The 22,684-nt window shown below is 54.0% G+C and overlaps 2 protein-coding genes across 2 annotated transcripts; one reads left to right on the forward strand and one right to left on the reverse strand.

The window, feature by feature from the left end:
* Positions 1-2,527: 2,527 nt before the first annotated feature.
* NCLIV_062660 (hypothetical protein) lies at positions 2,528-19,079 on the forward strand (the record flags this gene model as incomplete). Its single annotated transcript, XM_003885817.1, has 13 exons — positions 2,528-3,625; positions 5,667-5,939; positions 6,183-6,269; positions 6,751-6,842; positions 7,473-7,785; positions 8,560-8,817; positions 10,498-10,564; positions 10,684-11,003; positions 11,717-12,124; positions 12,675-16,598; positions 17,535-17,858; positions 18,325-18,479; positions 18,992-19,079. 13 exons carry the CDS (start codon positions 2,528-2,530, stop codon positions 19,077-19,079), a joined length of 7,407 nt encoding a protein of 2,468 aa, XP_003885866.1.
* A 1,461-nt stretch (positions 19,080-20,540) lies between these two features.
* Positions 20,541-21,695, reverse strand: NCLIV_062670 (hypothetical protein; the record flags this gene model as incomplete). The annotated part of the gene is made up of 1 exon (XM_003885818.1): positions 20,541-21,695. One exon carries the CDS (start codon positions 21,693-21,695, stop codon positions 20,541-20,543), a length of 1,155 nt encoding a protein of 384 aa, XP_003885867.1.
* Between the last annotated feature and the right edge of the window lie 989 nt (positions 21,696-22,684).

The following is a 22,684-nucleotide window of genomic DNA, read 5'->3' on the forward strand; positions in this document are numbered from 1 at the left end:
CTGAGTTGGAGAAAAACCACGCGAGGTCGCTCCCATTTCCAGCTTGCCACTCTCGATGTTCTACGAACCATGGTTTGGTGTCATGCCCACACAAGCCCTGAATGGAACGCGCCATTCGGTGCGCTCCCGCGTATTAGAAGAGGACCCATAAACAAGAATCCATATTCTCAAAACGCTGGAGAGTATTTTGTTTCCGACTCCAGGATTTCTTTTGCAACCGCTGAGTGTTGACACAAACACACGCGCCGCCTAGGCAGGGATCCATTCTATGTTGTGGAGGCTGTTCTGCGAAGAGCCAGAGGAAACCGGATCTGCCGTAATCCCGTCGAGGGTGAACGTGAACAGCCTTCCAGTTTCTTTCGAAAAGAGGTTTGGTTTGCGTGCACAGCACGAGAACACCCGGCAATAATGACGGGACATTCTCTGGAGGTGGACGGCCGTCCGGTGTCGGATTCAGATGCAGCGGAGCAGGGTTACACATCATCGAGAAAGGAAGGGAATCATTACGAACGTGTTAGAACCACACAGACTCTATTATCAATGGTACGGCTACAGTGCACTTCGCTAGTTCAATGGTTTTTTCCGTTCGGATTTCCGGAGTTGGGTTCCTCGACGCCTGACTGAAGAGCTGCTATGAACCTGCCTGTTTCAAGTTCTGGCGAGCACGAACGCGTTGCTCAGCAATTCGTCGGGAGTGAGGGACAGACTCCCACTTTGCGTGTTTCTTTGTAGTGCGTCCTACAACTGGATACCTCCCACACAGCTAGAGTCCCGCGTGTAGGTGACTCCATCGAACCGGCTGGTGATGGGGCAACCACCAACGTACTTTATAGTGCCCCATAGAACTGTATGTTTTCCAGTCGTGTTTGCTTCCCCCTCTGCTGTCCCCTCTTTTGCTAAACGATATCCCCATAGAAAAAAAACAAGTAAGAGGGACAATCCTAGGTTCATCCCCGACAGCGCTGTTAGGTTTGTCGTGGGAGCGCGGCAGCCGCTCCTGGATGAGTCTGTGGCAACCGGTATTGGCACGTTTCGGGTCGATCCACGTCCTTTAGGGAAGTCCCAGGAGAACTGCCCCTGCCGCTTCTTTAATTTTCTCTATACCATGCTAGATCAGGCGTGGCGGCAGATCTGGCCTGGAACCGGACTCCTGCTACGGAGGTCAACGAAACTGCAAACCTGTCACTGGCGTGTCACTAAAAAAAGGCAACTTGAGGTCACCTTCTTTCTGGTGAGAAATAAGTTTTGAATCAGTAGCCAGAGATAATCAGAAGAGGTGAGTAGATGATTTGCATGGTTTGAGTTTAGATTAGTAGGGTTTAAGCGTCAAACAGATGTCGTGTGCCCATCGTGATATGTGTGAATATTTTGATGTGACTAACCGATAGAGCAACCAGTTGAAGGGCAAAAACAACTGAGCAGTGCGGATAGTCGGGAAATTACTGAAAATGATCTAGCACGTGCCTTTATCGCCATTGAATAAAAAGAAGATTTGGCGCTCTCTGCAGCACTTCCGGGGCGTTTGAGGTTCGAGGCAACGAGAACAGATGGAAGGGACAGAATGATCAGAGATAAAGTCTATGCTCCCATCAAAAAATCAATACTCTGTCTCTGGCAAATCACAAAGCGTCTCGTGCATCAGCCGTGTTAGCTGTATGTATCATTCGCTCTGTGCAAATTACACAGTTTTGTCTTTGAGAAATGCTGACAGCTGCATGCCGCGTCAGCTCCACAAACTTTTCAGCGAACGCCCACTTCCAGCGCACTCTCCTTTACCGCATGTGGATACAGAAATTGCAATTTACCGATCAAAAGTCATGCAGCACGATTAATGCTTTCGAAACAACAATCGGACGTTTTCGGGCAAAACGTCTGGTAACGGGCTACTACTCGTGATTGGAGAAAACATCCGTTTCGCATAGAAAGACACCAATGACTAGCTCGGCAGTTTTCGCCTACTTCAAGCATTAAAACACCCGCATACATCGTTGGCTGCCGTGGATAGGGGGACCCCGTCAGGAATTTTTCGATCGTAGTTTTCAGTTTGTGCTTCTTCGATCGTGTGTAATAAACCCAAGCCCTTTTCGGACAGCTTGATTCTCTCTTTTCTTCCAATGTGCCGATGTCCTATGTGCCGCACCTGACCAGTATGATAAAAGAAGCAACACATGTGTCGGCATTGTACATCAAACAGATGTGGACGGTCGTAGAAGATACTGTACATCTTCTGCTGCTACGTCCACGGCTATGTTGGCGATAGAGTCGAAAACATGCAAACCTTTTGGTAGGATGAAGTAGATACGCGCAACGATGAAATCATAGAGAAACTCCCGGGCCTAGCGCTGCCTGCTTGGAGACAACTGTTCGGCTCTCTTGATATCGCAGAGCACGGGCTACTGCACGCGACGTCTGATGCTCAGCATGTGACCTTTTCTCTGCCTAAGAGAATTTCGTTCGATCGGTTGCGCGTCAAATTTGCAGGGGGCCATTCGCTGATCATTTGCCTGTGGAACTGAATCTTGTAAACATGAGACCAACTCAGAAACAGGTGAAGAAGGGGGTGAGACATGTAGCTCATCCCCTTCCAGGAAATCATCATAACCAAGGGCTTCATGGGAACGTGAAACACCACCAAAATGCCCCAGAGTCGGCGACTTCAGCGAAACCTGGACAGGGGATTTCTGAGGTTCCGGCTGCGGCGGAACCGCAGAATCCACTTGTTTCTCAGGAAGACGACCCCCAATCGGTGCCTCAAACACGCAAGTCTACCTTGTGTAAAGAAGACGAGGAACCCTTCTCTTTCGAGGAACCTCTGTGCCAGGCTCCTACCGAAAAAGTGGCGCTAACACTGGAAGAAGCGAAATCTGTTTTGGGAGAATGCAGCCGAATGGGGAACATGCTCAACACCATTTTCGGCGATTTCCTCTGTGTGTCGCCGGCGGCCGCTGGCAAGGAAGATGCTGATGAGTCGTCTATGGACAGCGAGACCGGGCCAGATGCCTGTAGCACTGTTAGTAGCAATGCGAACAGTAGTTCCAGTAGTGGTAAAGACACTAAGGTTAATATCAGTGCACATGAAGATCATCCTGTTGTTTGTTCGGTTACGGACGAAGCCTCTGCCAGTCGTGTTAACCACGTTGCTCCTTCATCGCTTACATCCGACGCTAAGAAAGAAGGAGAGCGCACCGGAGGGACGACTAAGACGTGCCAAGGAGGAAAAGGAAGCCCCGCTGGTGAGGCCATTCCAAAGGACGAAGCGCCATTCAGTACGAACCTCGAGAACGCGGACAGCTCTGTGGTCACCATCCAGGCAGATTGGGAGGATCAGAAAAGACAGATGTCGAAGACCGATGCTACGGGCGGAGCAAAGAACTCGTCGTTGATTAACGAACTCCTCAAGTGCCAAGCCACTTGCGAGGAAGTAGCCATGAAAATGCTGAACCAGTACATCCAGGCAGAGAAAGAGGACGCACAGGAGCATAAGACACTGACGGATCTCCATCTGAGACCCGGACACGATTTGCCGGTCAGCGGATCCAAACTGCAGCTCGACTCCGATGTGCTCACGGCTGCATGCGGCGACCTACTTGATTCTCGACAAATGATCCAGAATACTTTTCAGCAGGTAATCAGGGTGCTTACGGAAACGGCCTTATCCACTCCGTCATTCCAAGAGATTCTAGGTTCCATATTTTCTTTCTTTTCTCGATTGCACAGAATGCAAAGAAACAGTGACCTGTGCTTCGAAGCGGGGGGAAACACGAAAAAGGGACTACTTCATATGCCCGCTTTTAACCGCAAACTCCCCATGAGCTGAAGAAGGCAGGGCGCGTTCAAAACGGAATACTGCTGCGCCTGCCTCCTCCGTTTGCATCCGCTCTCTTTCACCATTTCCCCTTCTGATTCGTTGTGCCCGTTCTTTCAACCTTAGTGTCGCTCCTATGGTCCAATCTTTCGTTCTCTTCCACTCTAGCTTCAGTCAGCAAGAATCACTTCGGTCACTAGCATCGTCTTTTGACCTCTGGGACGGATGCGAGGAGAGGCGCGTCGACAAGCCGCAGGGCTCGAGGACCGCCCGCTGTGCTGTTTGCTTGAGGCGCTTGTATCTCGCAGTTTGCCTTCGAAACGAGGCAAAAAGTCGGGGTTATTGGAATGCCTTTGCTGCCTTGTTGAGGGGATTTGCAGATCAGTGCAGAGAACAACGCAGCGACTGAAGACAGATCGGATGCGCGCCTCTCCTATTTGAGACCAACAAAATCCGTTCAGAACCGACTACGGCATACACGCACGCTTGGAGCTTTGGAGTGAGTAGGCGAAAACCACGCATTTTCTGTAGCATCCCGAAAGCCCCTGGGCACATGCTGGATCAGTGGCAGACGGAAGCACAGAACCCCTACATATACAGTAGAATGGGTACTTCTAGGAGTGGTTGTCTGCACAGAAAGGACGGGTTTTTCACGGAAACTTGACCAGGGCGCCCGAGGGCCTCGTCAGCGTCCAGCGCAGTAGGCACCAACCTTCGTAGCGAGCAAAGGGAGGTCGTCGTGGAGCGGTCGGGGGTCATTCCGATGCGAGTGGTAGGAAGCCGCTCCAGAAGGCCTCCACGGCACCAGCACAAAAGCGGCACCAGCACACTGTTTACCGCACATAATGCACTTCAATATTAGCGCTTCTAGCCGCCTTGAGAGACCTTGCGAAGGTGTAGGCGATCTACCCGTCTCAACTTCAGACAGGAGACAAGAACTCACAGCTTTTCGACAGGTGGCTTCACCTTTGGGTCGCGGGATCCCACTGGCGAGTGTGCGTCGTCCGTGTCTTTCTCCAGATCCAAAACGCTCAACCAGAGCAGCCAATCCCCATTGCCTTCATTGCGGCAAGACAAAGGCAGAACGAAGAGGAACGCTGCGGATAGGACCGCAGCAGAAAAGCTTGAAGACAAAGAACGTCTCGCGAAAATGCATTGGCGACAAAGTTTCCTTCGGAATCCTCGGCTAGATCCCAACGCAGCTCCAAAGGGCCAGTGCCCGTTCAAAGTGGAGCCTGATGCGGCGGTAAGCGGTGACGCATCGCAGGTCGCCCTTCGCCGAGAGACTGGGACGTCCACTTCTCTCACGCAAATACCTTCTGTACACGTATTTTCCACTGGACTATGGGACTACATACTTTTTCGACACTCGTCATACCGAGTAAAGATAGGCATTTTCAGGGGCGGGCAAGTTCAATAGTTCAACCGGCGTTAACCAAAAGTTCGAGTGAGGTGCCGCATACCTGGATTTCTTTCGACTGCCCCCAACGCCGATTCAGGGGGATTGAGGTGTCGTGCTCGGCCTACCTCGTGTATCGCCTCTAAAAAATCAAGGAAACGATAGAAAAAACATAAGATTTGTACGCATGCGTGAACCTTTCGCCCTTTGATTCCAGCCGTCCAACCTTCCATGCCATATGAGACTATGATTACCCGGTTGTGGTAAACAAGCGAGGAGACAAGACTGGTCTGTCAGTGCTCACGTGGCGCACCATCACTGTCTCTACTAGGTGGGCGATGCTAAAAAGAGCTTCGAGAAAAAATGGCCCACATTCCTGCGACGGACCCTCATTCCGGTCTTCTTACTGCCGAACACCTCGCTTGGGTTCGAACCTTCATGCAATTTGTTATGCGCTTGCAGATTTTCCATGGATTCAGGATAGGCAGCACATACAAGCAAACCATCATCTTCAGAAATACGTCAAAGTTGGGACGTCGGCTTCGGGTTGAACTCGCAGTTCCCCAAAAAGATATCCGCTTATCGCCCTTGGACTACAAGTCCTTGCCTCTTCCGCGGCGACAGACAGCTGTCTCCGCAGAAGACGCGAGTACCTGCACAGCGAAGGGGAAAGCCTCTGCTCTCTCCAGTTTGGTCCACCACACAGGAACCATTGCCCCGGGGCTGTCCGCTCAGGTACAGGAGCAAGTCGCTTTGCAGAATTCCTGAATACGTTGATTTTCAGGACAGAATGTTCTTTTGCTTTCGTCGGAACACTGCACATGTGTAGAGACGTCATATGATTCAAACCTGAACCAAAGCGGTATACGCATTTGCTTCCGTGCCTTAAGGGACACAGCCGCACGTACAGGTGTACTCCACAGACCGAAGATACCCGTTCGAACTGCTCTCCCTCCCAACGTTTTTGCATCGATACAGGTCGAGATTCAGTTCCAGCCTACCTCTTTCGAAGACATTACTACCCAACTGCTTATGCATACTGATGTGGGGTCTTTCAGCATAGCGGTGAGCGAACTAAGCAGGGCCGGCTTGTAGCTACGTCTCAACGAGGCAACTCGCACGGCGACGTCTGCAATGTATCTGTTCTTGACTTAGCGGGGTTTGGGGGTACGCAAGCATCCGTTCCATATCTGAGAACTGGACCTTGAACTGGCGGATCATCCCAGAACGTCTTCCAGGTCATCCAGGGTCACCTGGGGTGTCGACACACCGGGCGCGATACGGTTTCTACATGCACCACGCGACCACGTCGCATGCGTTGCCTCAATCTTCATTCGCGAGGACTCTTCACCGTCAGTCTGTTTTCCACAGGATGCAGAGCGCAGCTTCCTTGACGAGTCGTACTCCCTGGCACGTGAGATAACTCACAGGGCGCGACAAACTGCTGAAGCAACCGTCGTAGAACCGTTGCATCCGGCCTCAGCGTTCCACTCTCTGCTTTCTTCTGAGTTCGTGAGAAAAAGCAGACCATGATCTCTTTCTTCAGGTACTTTGTCGACGCGAGCTCGCTGAGCTGCCGACACTGCCTCCCGTTGTTGACTGCGGAATACGCATGGTGGGCGAGGCCGTAGAGGTGAGGTACGTCGCTGTTTTCTCTGGAGTCACCAAATGTTCACGTCCGTTCCAACGCGCGTTCTCTGTTTCTTCGAAAGGCTGACTTGTGTTTAGTCACATACCCCCCATTCCTGCCTGAAGCTTCACTCCCCTTGTACGCTGTCTTTTCGTTTGCTCCGCGATGTGCGCGGGCCGGAGAGTAGTAAAGTCCAATTGAGTCACCGAAAAAACGAACCCGTTTCAACAGTTGTTTCTCCGTGGAGACTGTCGTGGGGGCATTCCATGTGTCTCGCCCGAAACGCCAAGTTATTGTTCGCAGACATGCCTGAGAAAGTAAGGACGGAAAACAGGGCATGCACTTGCTGTTTGCCTGTCTGCCGTTAGGATTCCTGTCCGAAACGAAGGCGGCGAAGCATCGTTCACAATCGTTCCTTTTCCAAACAACTGCGTCTCAGGGAAGCCAGAAGCTGAACCCCCTTCCCTAGCGATCCTGAAGTCGAACACCACTCGGAACCTCACGCTTGCAGGTGACAACAGCCGCTCGTCTGAGTTGGCAACCGCGACACGTTTCAGGCGGCGAGCGTTTACCGTAGAGCCACGGAGCTTCGCTCTCAAGAAGGGAGAAATGCGAGACGTTTGCGTGCGGTTTGACAGTGAGAGAGCAGGCGTTTTCGAGGACACCTTCGTCGTACAGAGTGACTCGGGGCAAGCGTGGCCCGTGCGTACGTGCGCCAGCGCAACATCTAGTCGAATTGAACTCGTTCAGTTCGACAACCAGCCGTGGACCATGCAGAGACTCTTTGACGCAGTGGACTGGGGTGGAAAAGAGACAAACAGAGAGCCTGCGTTTGAATTCCCGAAAAGCAACAGGAAAGATGAACAAGAAGAGGGACGGTGGCACTCAGAAGCCCAAGACGACATTGCATCACGAGCTCTCCCGAAACGAATCGACTTCGGGGATGTACAGGTCAGACACCCTTGCTCGACAAACTAGACAGACACGAATATATATATATATATATATATATATATATGGTTGTAGATGGATACAGAAGTGCGACTATAACCACTTAACACAGAGTGGGTGAGCACTATTTCATGAGTACGCATGTATATATACACATACATATCGTGGCGTTGCCAGGTTTTCACCGAGTCATGTGTAGCTATACCTCCCAGCATGCAGTCTCCACACAAACTGAACCTCACTGTAATGAGGCATTTCCCCATCGCACTGCTCACTACACCTGATGCGTGATGACTCTTACGGGTGCTAGGATCTTCAATTGCTGAGGTTTCTGTGTCGCTTGTGCAACTAGTCGCACAGAAGATCTGTGGGCAGCCCTGGGTCTTCTCTTTTCTTTACTGAAAAAAGTACAACAGGAGTCACAGGATCCAGTGATTTTTGCCGAAAAGAATTGGTCACCACAAAAATTCAAAAGTGGTCAACAGACACTGGAGAGCCCTCGGCGAAAAAACGCTGCTCGCGATCTCGGCGTTGCAGCTCAACCAGGTCTTGAGAGTATCGGGGCGTTGAGGCGCTGTGCATCGTTTTCTGGAAAGTGGTGAACAAACAGCTTAGGTTTCAGTTCCTCGATTAGGAAGGATCTCGTAGCTGTAATAGCTTTTCATTGTACGTGGGCCGGCATGCACGCGAGCGACACAGCTGCTTAAACCGCAGTAAGTGCGTCAGAGCCTTCTTCAGCGCAGAGGCCGCGTACCGATAAAATGTTTCTCTCAGGCCGACGGGGGCGTAGCTGAGAGGACATTGCTGTTGCGGAACGGGGGCCAGCTGCCTGTCAAACTGAGATGGCGGTTACGTCCGGGCCACGCGCGAGAAGAAACGCGTGCTCACGGAGCTAATCAACGAAGTCACTTTTCCCTCGACCCAATGAACGTTGAGCTTGCGCCTGGAGCAACACAAGAGTTCGTTTTCTCTTTCAAGCCGTACACTGAGGGTTTAGAACGCATACAAGTTGAAGCCACAGCAGAACTCGAGGTGAGAGGCCTCGCCTTTTGTCCACGTTCTGTGGCGACATTCGTCTGTGCACGCGAGTGGCACTCGAGTCACCATATACTTTAATTTGCACCACAAAAAGACAAGCACTTTCCACGGAAGAGAACCTGTACTGTTAGGACGGTCCTGTGTGGTTCCTCGGGCCACGAAAAGCTGTGGAATTCTACTCGTTGACCCCAATAGAGAGTCCGTGTGTGTTGAGTGCTCGGTCGCGCGCTCGCTGGTTCTTCCAATAGCAGGGACGCCGGTAGCAGTTCTTCTCTTCCTGTGAAGGGGAGGAGCGTATTCGCGAAGTCCTGTTCACTCCAGCCGTTTACCGTACCCTTTCACTTTGGGAATGCCTATAACCTGAACAACATGTACGTGCGCTCGCACACGAGATTTTGGTTGGAAAAACCGCGATCCCTGAAGTCGTTGCGTCTCGATCCATGCAGCAGATCTGCGATGACGAAAGGAGTGAGACTGTGTGTGGCGCTTGAGAGAAGCAAAGGAGATTCGTACAGAATCCATTAATGAACGGCCATGGGAGTGTCTTCCTAAACTCAGGTGGCGGAGGTAACGCGCAGTTCCTTAACACTGTTGCCACAGCTGTTAGAGGAAAGGGAAGCCCTTCATGACAAGCATCTTCCGCTGCCACTCTGGGCATCGCATGTTCATTCGTGCGATCTTGGAGATGCCCTAAACGCCGGCTCAACCAATTTCGTTAGGGCGAAACTGCTGGACCTTCTTTTGCACGGCGTGCCCGTTGCGTCGAAAGCGGCTCTGCTGCCATCCTATCTAGAGCTCCAGCTGTTGCCTTGTCTCGTCCACACCGAACGCTTGCTTGTCGTTAACAACGCCTCTTGCCCAGCCCCGTTTCAGCTTTCGCCAGACACGAGGCGTTTTGAGGTCTTTCGGCACAGAGGAAAAACAGTCTACAGTGGAGGAACACCTGGCACCAGCAGCAGCGCCCCTCAAAGCGACGGGCTTCCGGGCTTTTCAGCTCAAGCCAACGACGCCGAGGACGCACATTCGCAGTGCGTTTCCCTGTCCTCCCGAGCAGCCTCTCGCGAAACTGTCCGTGGATGTTTGCTTCTTGTGGGCATGGATGAGATCGAGGAAATCACTCGACGTGGGCGTGAGCATGTAAGCAAGACTGGACGTGCTCACGCATCTTCACTGACTGGCGGCGCGCTGGAAATCTGCCACTAGATCGCGCATTCTCGTTAGGCCTGAATAGTTCAACTAATCCGTCTTGTACAAAAACAGGCAGGGGATTCGAGCAGGTCTGGGTGGGGCTGCCTGTGCGCTTTGCCGCCTCAGTTCTCTGTGGTTATCTTAGAAGTGTGTCAAGCTTCTTCCTCTCTTGTCAGGATAAGGGTGTCCGTACGAAATGCGCCTCGCCCAACAAACTGCGGTACCTAGCCAGTCTTTGTGGGTGTCTCCTTTCGACTTCTGTACGTGCTTATCTCCAGCATCATGTTTGCTTTCGTTTGGCATGCACGTCTTAGGCTTTCTAGGCATGTGCCGCACCTTTGCTTCGATGCCCGGGGCAGCACATCGAGACTCGCCTGGGCTGGTGACGGGTATCAGCGCGAACCACATGTTTGGCAATGGGGCAATGAAACCTCCTCAGGCTCCTTTTTTCCCCCTGTTGCGTGCTGCGCACTTTCTGCTTTCCAGGAAAACTCGGCGAATTCCGGACTCCCCGCAGCTGAAGCTGACGGTGCCGAGGGTGCGTGTGAGCAGGGTGAGATGTGGGGCTGGTAACCCTTTCGTCACTCTTCCTGTTAGCGAAAGTGATTCGCGTTAGGTGCACCCCTTTCCTCCGTCTACCCTTTTTTCTCTGTATTTGCGTCCGTGTGCCAGATACGCTCAAGGTCCTGGGCTACTTCGCGCTCTCGCCAAGCAACGGGATAGCTGCGGCAAACTCTTCGGTGGAACTGTCTCTGGCTGTATCTGTGCTCGAGTGTTCAACACTCTCTTTCGCTCTTCCCCTTCGCCTCGCTGCTGCATCGAAGGCAATCGCACAGTCGGTCGGCTGTGAAGGCTTAAGCGAAAGCGCTGAACCCGAGGCACCGCACCCGATGGAAGGCACTTCTTCTCCGCTTGTAACCGTCACCGTGTTTGTTGTCGTCAGCCCACCCCAGCTCCAGTTGCTGTCTGAGCCGACTCTGGATTTCGGCGTGGTGAGTCGAACGAAGAATCCCCGTTTGCAGAGTCCACCAAAACATTTCGAATCTTCGTCACAGTCCAACCCCTCCACACAAAAAGCCCTTCAGGCGACTCTCTTCTCTCTGGGGATCTTTGTTTTCTGGTCTACGAAAAGCAGTCTGCTCGCATAAGCATCTTCACCGGCCTCGAACGCGAAACCATGCTGATTGGCTGTCTTGGCACACACCACAGTGCTGTTTACTCGGTTTCAAAGTATCTGAGAGACGCTGCACCAGTATCTGAGTTCTGCCCCTCCACCGGCCGAATGAGAGCTTGCATCGCTTTTTACACATGCTAGTGCTGCAGGACTGTGGCTAGGCCTGCCGACTCCCGGAAAAGTGATGATCTCTTGAGCGCTCTCTGGTGACACATTCGGCAGGTTCGGGCGCACAGTCAAACGCGACGGCACTGCAGACTGAAGAACCCTAGCGACGTGCCAACCGTCGCCCGCTTTCGCATCCTTCCATGCTCCTCTGGTGTCGCTGACTCGCTTCGCCACAAAGCAGCTGCTCGTGGGGCTCTGGATTCCCGTTTAACACGCGCTTCAACTCCGCCTTTTTCGAGATATTGCGACTTGATTCGTTCCAGCTACCAGGCGCCAGATGCTCCCTCCATGCCACGGGGCTGCTTCGCCCCCTGCGTTCCTGGTGCGACGGCGTCTCCCTTTGAAGGCCCGGTGCTGGATCAGCGAGGGGATCTGGGCTCTTCTACAGTGCGAGGCAGTTCCGGTGCAGGAGCTCACCGCTCCGAAAGTGCGAGAGAACAGGGTGAGAGAGCAAAGCGTTCTGCGAAGAGGGCCTGTGCAAAGTGCAGCTGCGTAATCGACGATTTCGTGGACGAACACGACAAGAAGGTTTTCAACGAGGAAGAGCACGATGGCCTGACACGAGCCGGCGTCGATGCCGTGGCGGGTTCGAGCGGCTTGGACCCCCCACAACCCCAAGGCTGCCCGGAGTGTTTTGCAGGGCGCCATACCACGGAAACCGAGCCTTTAACTTTCTTCCCGTGCTGGGTGGTGGTTCCTGCTCACGGAGCAGCTGAGTTTGTTGTGACCCTAAACGCAAGACATCCGGATGTACTCAGCCGGGACGTTGCCGTACGTGTAGCGAATCCTTTTCCGGACAAGAGCCGGAAGCGCTCGGGACCTGAAGATGCACCAGTGGAGGGTGTTGCGAGCCTACATTTATTTGAGCGAAGCACAGGTCCTTAAACTGTCTGTGTGGGCACCCGTTACACCTGATTAACAATCACCTTGTCCCATTCGAAGCCGGGGGGGGGGGGGGGGTTCAAGGAGACATGGCCGAGGGTAGCATGAAGCAGCTCACCTGTCCACTCAGCGAAAATGTGTAGCAGAAACATTGTTCGGGGAGCGCCAGTGCAGAAGACAGTTTCCCCCATGTGCTTCGCGACAGTGCAACACCCTTCCGCAGCTGAAGCGACACGAAACGAGGGCAGCACACCCAAGCGTTTCTTGCAGAACAACACAGAATGAGATGCATTACCCTCAGGGAGGAGGAGTTGGAAGCGTCCTTTGTTTCCAAGGCTTCACAGTGTTCCGTTCCCGGCGTGGCTGTGCACCACTAGCTCTCGGGGATATGTGCTCGGGTCGGCAGGAGACTCTACCCCTGTCTTGAGTGTCTTCGCAGGTGGACTGGATCGGCGTGGAACGGGGTATTGTCGTGAACGTCCAAGCGACAGTCCAGCTTCCGAAGATCTGCCTCAATCGCACAGCCCTTCGGCTAGACTCCTGCTACATACACATTCCAAGACAGATCCAACAGGAGGGTGGCGCTCCCGTCTTCTTGTGCAATGAGTCTGACCTCCCGGCGACTTACTCCTGGCAGCCTGTTTCTCTAGCGGCAGCAGAGGGAAACACTCTTGTCGCCTGCAGAGCAGCCTCCACTCCAAGCTTGAATGCATCGTTCTCGCAACGCTGCAACGAGCTAGAACCTCTCAAAATCCGTTTCAGCCCCGAATCAGGGACCCTTGCACCGCGTAGCCGACAGGCGATTCAACTCGAGGTCGTGGGTCACAAAGCCGCTCCTCTCCTTCAGGCTGCTGCCGCGTGCATCATCTCCGGCCTCCTCAATCCTCTGTACCTCAAAGTCCAGAGTCCCTGCAAGAGCCTCCAGCTGAAGTCTGCCATTCTGGATGAGGCGCAATGGAAGCAAGGTCTACTCATTGAGCCTGGCCAAAACGTTCGCCCTGGTGTATCGATGGATCCATCCAGGAGTCGGCGTGCGAGCACCGACCCTGCGCTGGACGCTGAACCAGTTGCCGCCCAGAAGGAGACCGTACCCAGCTTCCGGAACCCGGCGGTGTGCCTGCCGGCTTCTCTGCCGGATTGTGACCAGCTGCAATCAGCTGGCCTCGCCCGGCCAACACAGATTGAAATGAAGGATAGCTGGGAGGGATGCAGTGGACGGCCCATCGTGATGGACGCAATTCAAATTCACGATCTGACTCCGGAAGAGCCAAAGCTCCTCTATCTGGTCCTCTCGAATGCGTGCAGCATTCCGGCGACCTTCTGCATTTCCTCAGCGCGGTACGCGGCCGAGCCCATGGAAACCGGCATTCCGGCGCAGGCGCGTCGGCAGGAGGAGGAAAGCCTTTTTCGGAAGCCGCCGCAGGCGCGGGACCCACAACGCCTAGGCCATGCTGCGCGTGTGTGTGCCACATCCGAACGCGACGGCGCAGCTGGTGTGAAACTGACGCAGTCAAGACTGCAGAGGCACCTCCAAGGGCTGTCGCGGCCGAAAGGGTCGTCTGTTACAAGACAAGGGAGCGCAGATAACTGGTTTGCGGGAGCTGGTGGGCGAAACCTTCCCGTTGATGCCGCCAAGATGGTGCCGAGTGAACGAAGCATAGCCCCACTTGGTGCACCCCAGAACAGCAGACGAAATCAACATCACGGCTTGGATCTCAACACCGAATTTACAAAGCCACCGTCCTCTGAGGTCAGCCCTCTTTTGGCCTGCGAGGCAATCATCAGCGCGCCTGGCTATTTGTCGGCTGCGGGCCAGGAGCACTGTGTAGCCCTCAATGAAGAGAAGAGAAGAGCTTCCCTCCTACGGGCAGGAAACGGATTTGCCGTGTTGACTGCGCCTGCAGCGGGACGCCTGCCAGCGACCTCGACACGGTGTATATCTATCGAGTTGCTCACTGATTTGCCTGGCGTCTTCGAAGACAACCTCATTCTCGAGCTTCAGGCGCATCCCTTCGCTACCTCATCTTCCTCCGAGTCAGCATCAACCATCCAGTCAGTGTTTCAGCAAAACCTGAAGCTGCAAGTGCACTTTCCCCTTCGCGTCTCCTCTGTCGGCAACGCTCTCCTTTTTGCGCCTCACCAGCCTTCGCTCAATCTCACCGCCCAGCCGTGTCCTCTCCTGTCCGTCGTTGCCTGCATCGTGCCGCCTGGGCCGACGGAATGCTCTCCCGCAAAAGACTCGAAAGCGCTTCCTCTGCCCGGCCGAAAGCCCGCCCATAAGGCAGTCATTCCTCTCAACGCTCTCGCAGCAGCAGCCGGAGCGGCGACGGCCGCAGCTTGCCAGCGCACGGTGCCACGCACGGCGGAACGGACGACGCACAAGGCACAGCTGTGTTGGAAGGGCCATGCCGGTCTCTCTCCACAGAACAAGCACGTGGAGACTGGATGTATCCATTTCACCCCGATCCGCCCTCCTGTGGGCACCTTCAAGGTCTTCAATCGCAGTCCCAGCGATGTTTCTTTGCAATGGCGGATCTTCGACCTCGATGCGTGGGATGAGCAGCGTCGCGAAGAAGCCCGCGTTCGGGAAACAAAGGCGAGAGAGGCCGAAACAGCTAGAAATGATGGGGAAAACGCAGTAGCTGAAGTGTCGCGAGTTGCGGAGCTGGGAAGCGAGTTGCAGATACAGAGCGAACGGGCGACTAAGGGCGCTGCCTCCGCAGCCGCTTCCTGTCCGATCCCGGGTGGCGCTCCCCCCCACCCAACAGCTGATTCTCAAGCTGTCATGTCTGACTCCGCATTCCGCAGAGTGTCGGAAGTCACACTTGAAACAAGCCAAAATCCAGGTGCTTTGACAGGGGCTGACCGAGGGTTGCCGAAGTTGTGCGTTTCAGTTGATCAGCCGGCGATGCAAGGGATCACGACGAACATGGCCAACCTATCCAGAGAGAGAAGGGAAGCAAATGGGGAGCTAGCTGGGAACTCTGTGGCAGATAACGGGGAACAAGCGGGGACTGATGCAGCGCAGCATCGCTGCGAGGAAGAACAAGACACAGGTATACAGGAAGGTAGAACTAGCATGATTGACGAAGCAAAGGACAGTGCGCGTGAGACGCGTTTGAACTCGCCGGAAGCGACTCTTGTTCCGCCCAACACGTGCGCCATCGAGAACGTGTTCCAGAACAAGAGGGCCTCAATGCAGGCAAGCGGCTGGCAGAAGGATGTTTCGGAGAATTGGAGAGAGTTGGGGCAGGCTCTTCCCGTCCTTGTCTCACCGGAGCGATGTGTTATCAAAGCCAAATCGACGCAGACGTTCCGTATCACATTTGACGGCGTGCAAGGGACTGCCCAGAAGTGTCGGTTCCGCTTGGTGGGAACGGGGTCCCACATGCCCACCGGTTCGCACTTCGTTTCCGGAGATCAAGTACAGCCTGGGCTCCAAACATGCCGTTGCCGACGAAGGAATGAAAAACCCTCTTCATCCTGCAGTGGCCGAACTGCCTCGGCGTTTTTGGTGCACCGAGCTCCAGCATCCGCAGGAACAACGCACCACGCGTCACGACAGCAAAGTTGCGAATGTGAGGATCACCCGGAAACGGAGGTAGCCAATCTGCGAGAAGGTTCGACAGAAGATGCCGATGATGAGGACGGGGCCTGGAGTGGGGAGTCTCGTCGTCCCGTGTCCGGTTTGGGCGATAAGCCGACAGCAGCAAGGAACGCCTTACATCGCAGCCAGGGACGAGACGCTCCCAAAGCGAAGAGCGAGGAGCGCTCAGACAACGTCGAGGAGCAGCACGATAGTGACGGGACCGTTGGGAAGGCGTTGTGTGTCGCAGCTTCTGCGAAGCCTCCACTAACGTGTCAGGGGCAGAGACCGAGTGTTGCCGACCGCACAGCGTCTCGTGAAGCAGCCAGGAGTGCAAGGACACCGCTACCGAAGGAGTCGGTACTTGTTCTGGATGTAAACGCCAGCTTTTATGAGCCTCGCGTGGTAGTCGAGACCTCACAGGAGCCCTCCATGAATGACGAAGGCGGTCGGAAATCTGAAGTGCGTGTGGAACCAGACAGTTCCGGCGGCAGCTCTTGCGGGGAGGCAGCGCCGCTGTGTACGTTTACAGCAACGCCTGCGGCCGTTGGTGAGGCACGACGCGCTTCAGCAAACGGGGACGCTGATCAAAAATCCCGTTCCCCAGTCAACTACTCAGCAAGCCCCGACATACTTCGACGCACTATGTATATCCAGAATCCCTTACCTTGCGACATTCATGCGAAGTTCCATATTGAAGGAGATTACTTTAGCATCATCGAAATCAAGCTGGATAAGGACAGTGTAGGAGAGCCTTACAATCCGGAAGTGGGGAAGGTAGGCAGATACCTTCTGCACATACCCCCCAAGGAAAGACGGAGCTTACGTAATCTCTGAAAAGACAAGCCCCCGACCCAGGCCGCAGGCAGGCAAGCACAGCCAACAGAGACCCCATAGTGTGGAACTACACATCCGGGAATCAATGTCTTTGTCGATGCATGTCGGCGTACCTCAGTGTATACTAGCATAGCAGCTACTAGGGCTAGGCAGATCGACGCAGAACGACATTCTATGCTCCCTCGTAAATGAGAGGCAGCACATCCTTAATTTCACGCTGTGTTGACCACATGCGACGGACGATCGGCTAGATTCGGGGACGTAGGTTGCAGAACATTCGATGACGCGTGCTCTAGAGGTCTGTTGCACCGTGCAGAGAGAGAGCAGTGCCTGTAGCGTGAGGCGTTCGCCACATCCCACACGAGAAAGGCTGGGGCGATGAATGAGGAGCCCGTCAACCGAAGCAGGTGTGCGGAAGGAGGCTTCGTTTATGATCGGCAAGTCGCTGATCTACATTTGATGTGATAATAATTGCGGTTAAAAACGTGTTCGCGAACGGAACCTTACTGGCATGCAAACAGTCTAGAGATGTACATTTTCGAGGACTTGGAGCTGAGCTCCGGAAGAGCTAACGTCCTTTTTTGAGAGGCTTTTTCCCATCGCAAGTAGCTCGTTCTACAATGCAGTGGTGCTTCTTGTTTTTCGTACGCAACAGTTGCTGTGCCAATATGTTGTCGATGGATTTGGCAAATGCAGGAACTGATACTCAGACCTGGACGGAGCGGCAGACTTCATCTGGGGTTCGATCCGCCTTCCCTTTCTTTCTGGAACACACCGCCTTTGACACGTTTCCGCGCCTCCCTGGTTGCGTCGTTCCCGTCTGCCCCGTCACACGCTCCAGCACAGCGTTGGGCGTTAGCTGCTGTCTGTCGGCAGCCTGCAGTACGACTCGAGGAGTCAGCTCGAGGCTTTACTCCCGACTTCAGGCCTTTGCCTGGCACTGATTACCTAGCGGAAGGAGTCACAGGCCTCGCATGCAAGCCATCTCAGCTCCGCGTTACTTTCGGCCGAGCGCACGTCGCTGCGCGAAAAGATGTCACGCGAACAATCGTGCTCTCCAACATTTCCGTGGTGCCGGCCAAGTGGTCAATTTTCCACCTCCCCGATGACGCCGCTTACGCTACCGTTGCAAAACGCGCCGTCTCCCCGTGGAGAACTGGGCACCGCAAAACACGCACAGGAAGCCAACTCTCCGTCTGTGTACGTGAATATCCGTCCGATTGTCCCCGTACAGAAGGCCAGTTGCAGCAGTACCTTCCGGGATGCAACTTAAAGAACAGGAGCAAAATGTTCTCCAGAGACTTTGATGCTGTGAGAAAGAGGAGCTACACAGCACAGATATTTCTTTGGAGAGAGAGCGCAGGAATGGTATACGCAGATTATCAAACCTCGTAGCGCGCTACGCTCTCGTGGGTCCAAAACAAGCGAGCAGGCAGTTTGAAGCGGCCGCAAAGGCCTTCCCATGTGTGAGGGGAGGCAGGAGAGGCCTGTCAAGTGGACATTTCCAACAAGCGGAAAAGTTTGCAGTTTGTCCCTGTGTCTGAATGTAATCGGCGAAGCGAAGTCCGCTTCCTAATCTCGTCAAAACAGCTAGCTGCAAGGCGCGTCCTTCTTCGACTACGCTGCCGCTTGTTCTATGCTGTCCCATTCCGTGTGGTGTGCCCAGAGAAGCGCAGAGGAGCCAGCTGACGACAGATCCGCTTTCCAGTTCGAAAAAAGTGACGGTGTCCTGGCACCTTGTGATAAAGGCTCCCTGGGCAGCCTTCGCCGAGGCCTCCCCTCAGGAAAAGGCGAAAGTCAGCCAATAACCATTTTCTTCAAGTAAGGAGGCAACTGATGAGGGCGAGTTTCCCATAAGGTGCATCCTGGTGATCACGAGGACCTCCTGTTCAGTTACAATTCGAGTACCTTAAGCACATGCAGTGTTGACATAGCTACCCACTGGTTGTTTTTCCGGAGCATTCGCTGGAGAGTGTTAGCTTTATACTTTTGAACAGGGCGAGGCGCCGATCGACTGTTCAGACAAGAACGCGTCACACCACGATGCGGTGTATGCTCCTGGAATTCTGCGTCGAGGCGAATCAGCAGCAGAGGCACCACGGGTTCGTGATTCTTTGCAAGAGGTGCTGGCTGCCTGAGTAACCTGAGTCCATTTACCAGTTGTGTGTCCTCCGTGCTGAGCTGAAATATACCGCAACGCAGCAGCGAAAACCACTCCAAGGCGGCCCCACTGAGGCACCTGGAGCTGACACATGTTGATCTCTCTTTTCTGACTCCGCGTCGACCGTTCTCTAATGACGCAGGCCACGGACGGCTTCGCTGCACCGGTCCAGGTTCCGAATATACGTAGAGCATGGCCAGTCCATCGAGTTCGAGCTCGAGGGTATTGGAAGCGTCGACGAGGAAGACGATGCTTCGTAGATGCGGCTTTAGCTTCATCCCTCATTGGAAAAACTGCAAAACACGGTGCGAGGCGTTCCCCTGCGATGGCTTGTCAATCCTAAACTTCGTCAACTGTTGAACGGTTTCCGGACAACGTGTCCGAGATGCACTTGGATAATGAGCCAACGTGGTATCGCCACTCGTGCTCGCAAGAGATATCACACGATAGCGATGGATTTCTTGGAACTACCTATATTCATAGAGCTTCGAGGACCCCTCGTAAAACGCCTTGCGGGATGACTGTTTGTGAATATCGTTTTAGCGGATACTCTCAGGCTGGAGCTGGTGCAGTCATGCCGCTGTGATAAGCACGAGGAACGCGCAAGTATACCATAGACGTATAGATGGCTGAATTCCGTTTCTTCATTTGGACTCATCTACGAGTCGAACATCAATTGCCGGCTCCCTTCTACCAGCAATGCTCGAACATCGCGTGTTGTTCTATGCTGCTTCTCAATCAACACCCGTCAGGGTGGTCGTGGTCTTCCGGTAGCACACTATGAGGGCTGAAGCACACCACTATTGAAAGAGGACTCTGGCTAACACTTGTTGTGCCTTCTCACCTGACGGGTGGAATAGAAATGCGTGAATTCACCTTCCGCCCACTCTATTCCAGTCGGGACCCCCCGAAGGACAGGATTGCGCGAAGCTTCGCAGATCATCTCATGTTCGTGTTCTGGACTGCGATCCTCCAGGGTAATTTCCTAGATTTCTGAGACCCCTTAGTCGAGCACTAGGTTCTACACACGGACAACCTTATCACTTTGTCCTCTGATATCGCCGCTCCAGCTGTTGGTAAACACGCTTGTTCGGTAAACCAGGTGAAAACAGTGTTTGAATATGGTGTGCTGAGAAAGTGTCGCGACTGTGCATCTCTCATGGCACTTTTAGAACGGCATGGTCACACCGTGGTGTCGTTAGCTCCTCAGCTAACTGTTCCCTTCATAGTTGAAGGGAGAGATTTGGGTCAATTGAAATGTTTCGAATCGAAATAGTAACCGGCTGCGAGCTCTACTCCAACAGCCATTTTACTTTGTTCTCTGGATGTGCCGCACGGAGGTGGACCTGGCAAGCGAAAAATACTGAGCATTCATGGGGCAAGTGTCTATCAGGTTTACCATGAGGCCTGTTCGAAACGTGTCGCAGCTCGTTCCCAATAGGCAAATACGAAGAGCGATCCGGGGCCTTTAACAATTTCTGAAGACCTGGATAGGGCCTCCAACTACCCTGGCGGCTGAGTGGTTTCATTGCGGATCTGCCATACAAGACGCTTGTTTCTCGGTATGAATGGCGATACAAGATAATGGAATCTGTAAACCTATTGGACGTCTCTCTTCCTCGTCTGGCGCCGCTGGTGTCGTACCCGAATTCGGTTCGACGGTGCGTTGTGTTTGCGAATGACTGTGCTGGGCCGGGTTGAAATGCATGAGCACATTCACGTCAGGCGGGGTTTCTCCGGCTGCGACGCGGATTCATCATTTCTTCACCTTGCTCGCGCAGTTGCCGTAGGATCTGGTTTTCTCGGTCACGCAACTGCTGGCGCTGTTGACGGGACTGTTCGTGCAACCTGAGAGCTGCTAGTTGTAGGCGAACCCTACTGAGTTGCGCCATTCGCTGGTGCCGACGTATTTCCTCCTCGACGCGCTCCAGGGCCCTCTCGGCAGTCGCAACTCGCAGGCTGGAACGAAGCTTGCGGGTACCGCTTTCGTCTCTTCTTCTTCGGCCTTCAATGATCATTTCTACATATTCTCTCAAGGCTGATTCTTGTCCCAGTAGAGCCCTTCGCTCGTCGGTGGCGGCTCGGCGTGCGTCTTGCAGCTGCTGGTATAGGTTGACTAGCCGAGCGTCGTATCTGCCTCGTCCATTCCCTTGTCCAGCAGATCGGGCCTGCGTCGCAAGCTGCCGCTCCAGTTCCGCTATCTGAGCCGTTGACCGAGATTCGGCAGCCCATCTCCGTTGTTGGGTTAAGGTAATCGACACCACAGCTGAATCTATAGAGCTGCACGAGGCACAGCTCGCGCCGCGATGAGGCGAACCGCTGCGGGTTCCGAAGAATCGCGCTAGGGCCGGCATGGCCGGCGCTCCGCCAGTAGTGGGAGAAGTTTGCAATGATGAGCTGAGTCTCCCTGTAGGTGCCTGGGTGCGGAGGTGCTGCTCTCCTGTCCCTGACGGCCTGGGCGTGCTCACTGTGCCCTCACTGTGTTGCGCAACGGTGCTGTATCCTGTAGCCTGCGCAACAGGATCCCCCTGTCGTGTCGAAGGATTGCCACCACCTCTTCGGTTGCCACCACCTCTTCGGTTGCCACTGTCGTGACCGCCTCCCTTTTCCGACTCCGTGTCGGAAAGTCGCCGAGAAATGGACGCCTGTGGCGGACGTGGGGCATGCCATGCCTGGACTGTCACACCCGGAGCTGTATCCATAGAGTGGCCACCTGCACTCACCCAGCCACCGGAAGCTCTTTGTGTCAGGTCGTGTCCACGATTCACCCAGCCCTCTCTACCGAACTGGTTCTCGACATTTATTGGGTGGACAAGGGTTTGACTTTCTACCAGAAACCCGTACCTGATTGCACAGTTTGACGCAGAAACGGACATAACTGTACTGCGTTTGTGGGGTATTCGGACAGGCACAGGCGGTACATTCCTTCACTTGTTAGTACTCCTCTCGACTGCAGACACGTGCCGATGTCGCGGCGCCCGCGGCATCGTCTGGCGCCACCACGATAAGAACACGGTCACGCCCATCGTCAGCACAGAAGCATCTGCCGCCGGTGCTGGCACAACCGGTAGAGATGGTGGGATTTCAATGGCTGGTGTCCACCAACGGCAATCATGCTGCCGCCAAATGTACCCACAAATGCATTACAGATCCCGTACAGTAGCGAAGAATTCCTTTATTCCTCTACGCAAACCACGCTCGAAATGGTGTTTCCATGGGCGAGTCGTCACATCACGGTCGATGCTTGTCGCTGGTCACGGAGACTTCCAGTTTATCCAATGGAGGCCAAATACTCGATGCAAGTATGAAGCTGCTTCTCAAAAACGGTGGTGGATCGAGAGAAAAGGCGTCGTTAAGATACACGGTTTTCTTCCGCCGAGGTGCAAGTGCTGGATCGCGGACTTGGTTGCGGACAATTGTGCTGTTGTGGGGAGAGGATGTATGTGAGCGTGTGACGAAGTCAGGCCCAGCACTGGCGAGACGCAGCCGAAAGTGGAAAACGCTTGCGAAGCTGAAGCTGAGCCGTAGTGTTTCCGGCGTTCCTGCTTACCTCGTTTCGGAGCCTCCCCAGCAGGCCGAAAAGGTCATCAGCGTGAATAACGGGTTGTGCATTTTGTCCTTGTGGTTGCATACTCTGCCTTCGGTACCAGGGCAGCAGGGTGTCGCACAGAACAGCAGGGACACGCGTCATAGAATTCCGCCTAAATCTCTCCTCAGGGACGATTTCCCGAGGATGCAGAAATCTACACAACTGCCTAATCAACACAACTGCGGCAAGAGCCAGCGCTCTTCTCACGAACAACGCTTGTCTGAATTCAATTGGATACTCCTCTGCAGGATTTCTGTTCTCGCGTGTCTGTCATCG

The sequence above is a fragment of the Neospora caninum genome, chromosome XII (assembly GCF_000208865.1).
Source record: "Neospora caninum Liverpool complete genome, chromosome XII".
Classification (NCBI taxonomy): Eukaryota; Apicomplexa; class Conoidasida; order Eucoccidiorida; family Sarcocystidae; genus Neospora; species Neospora caninum.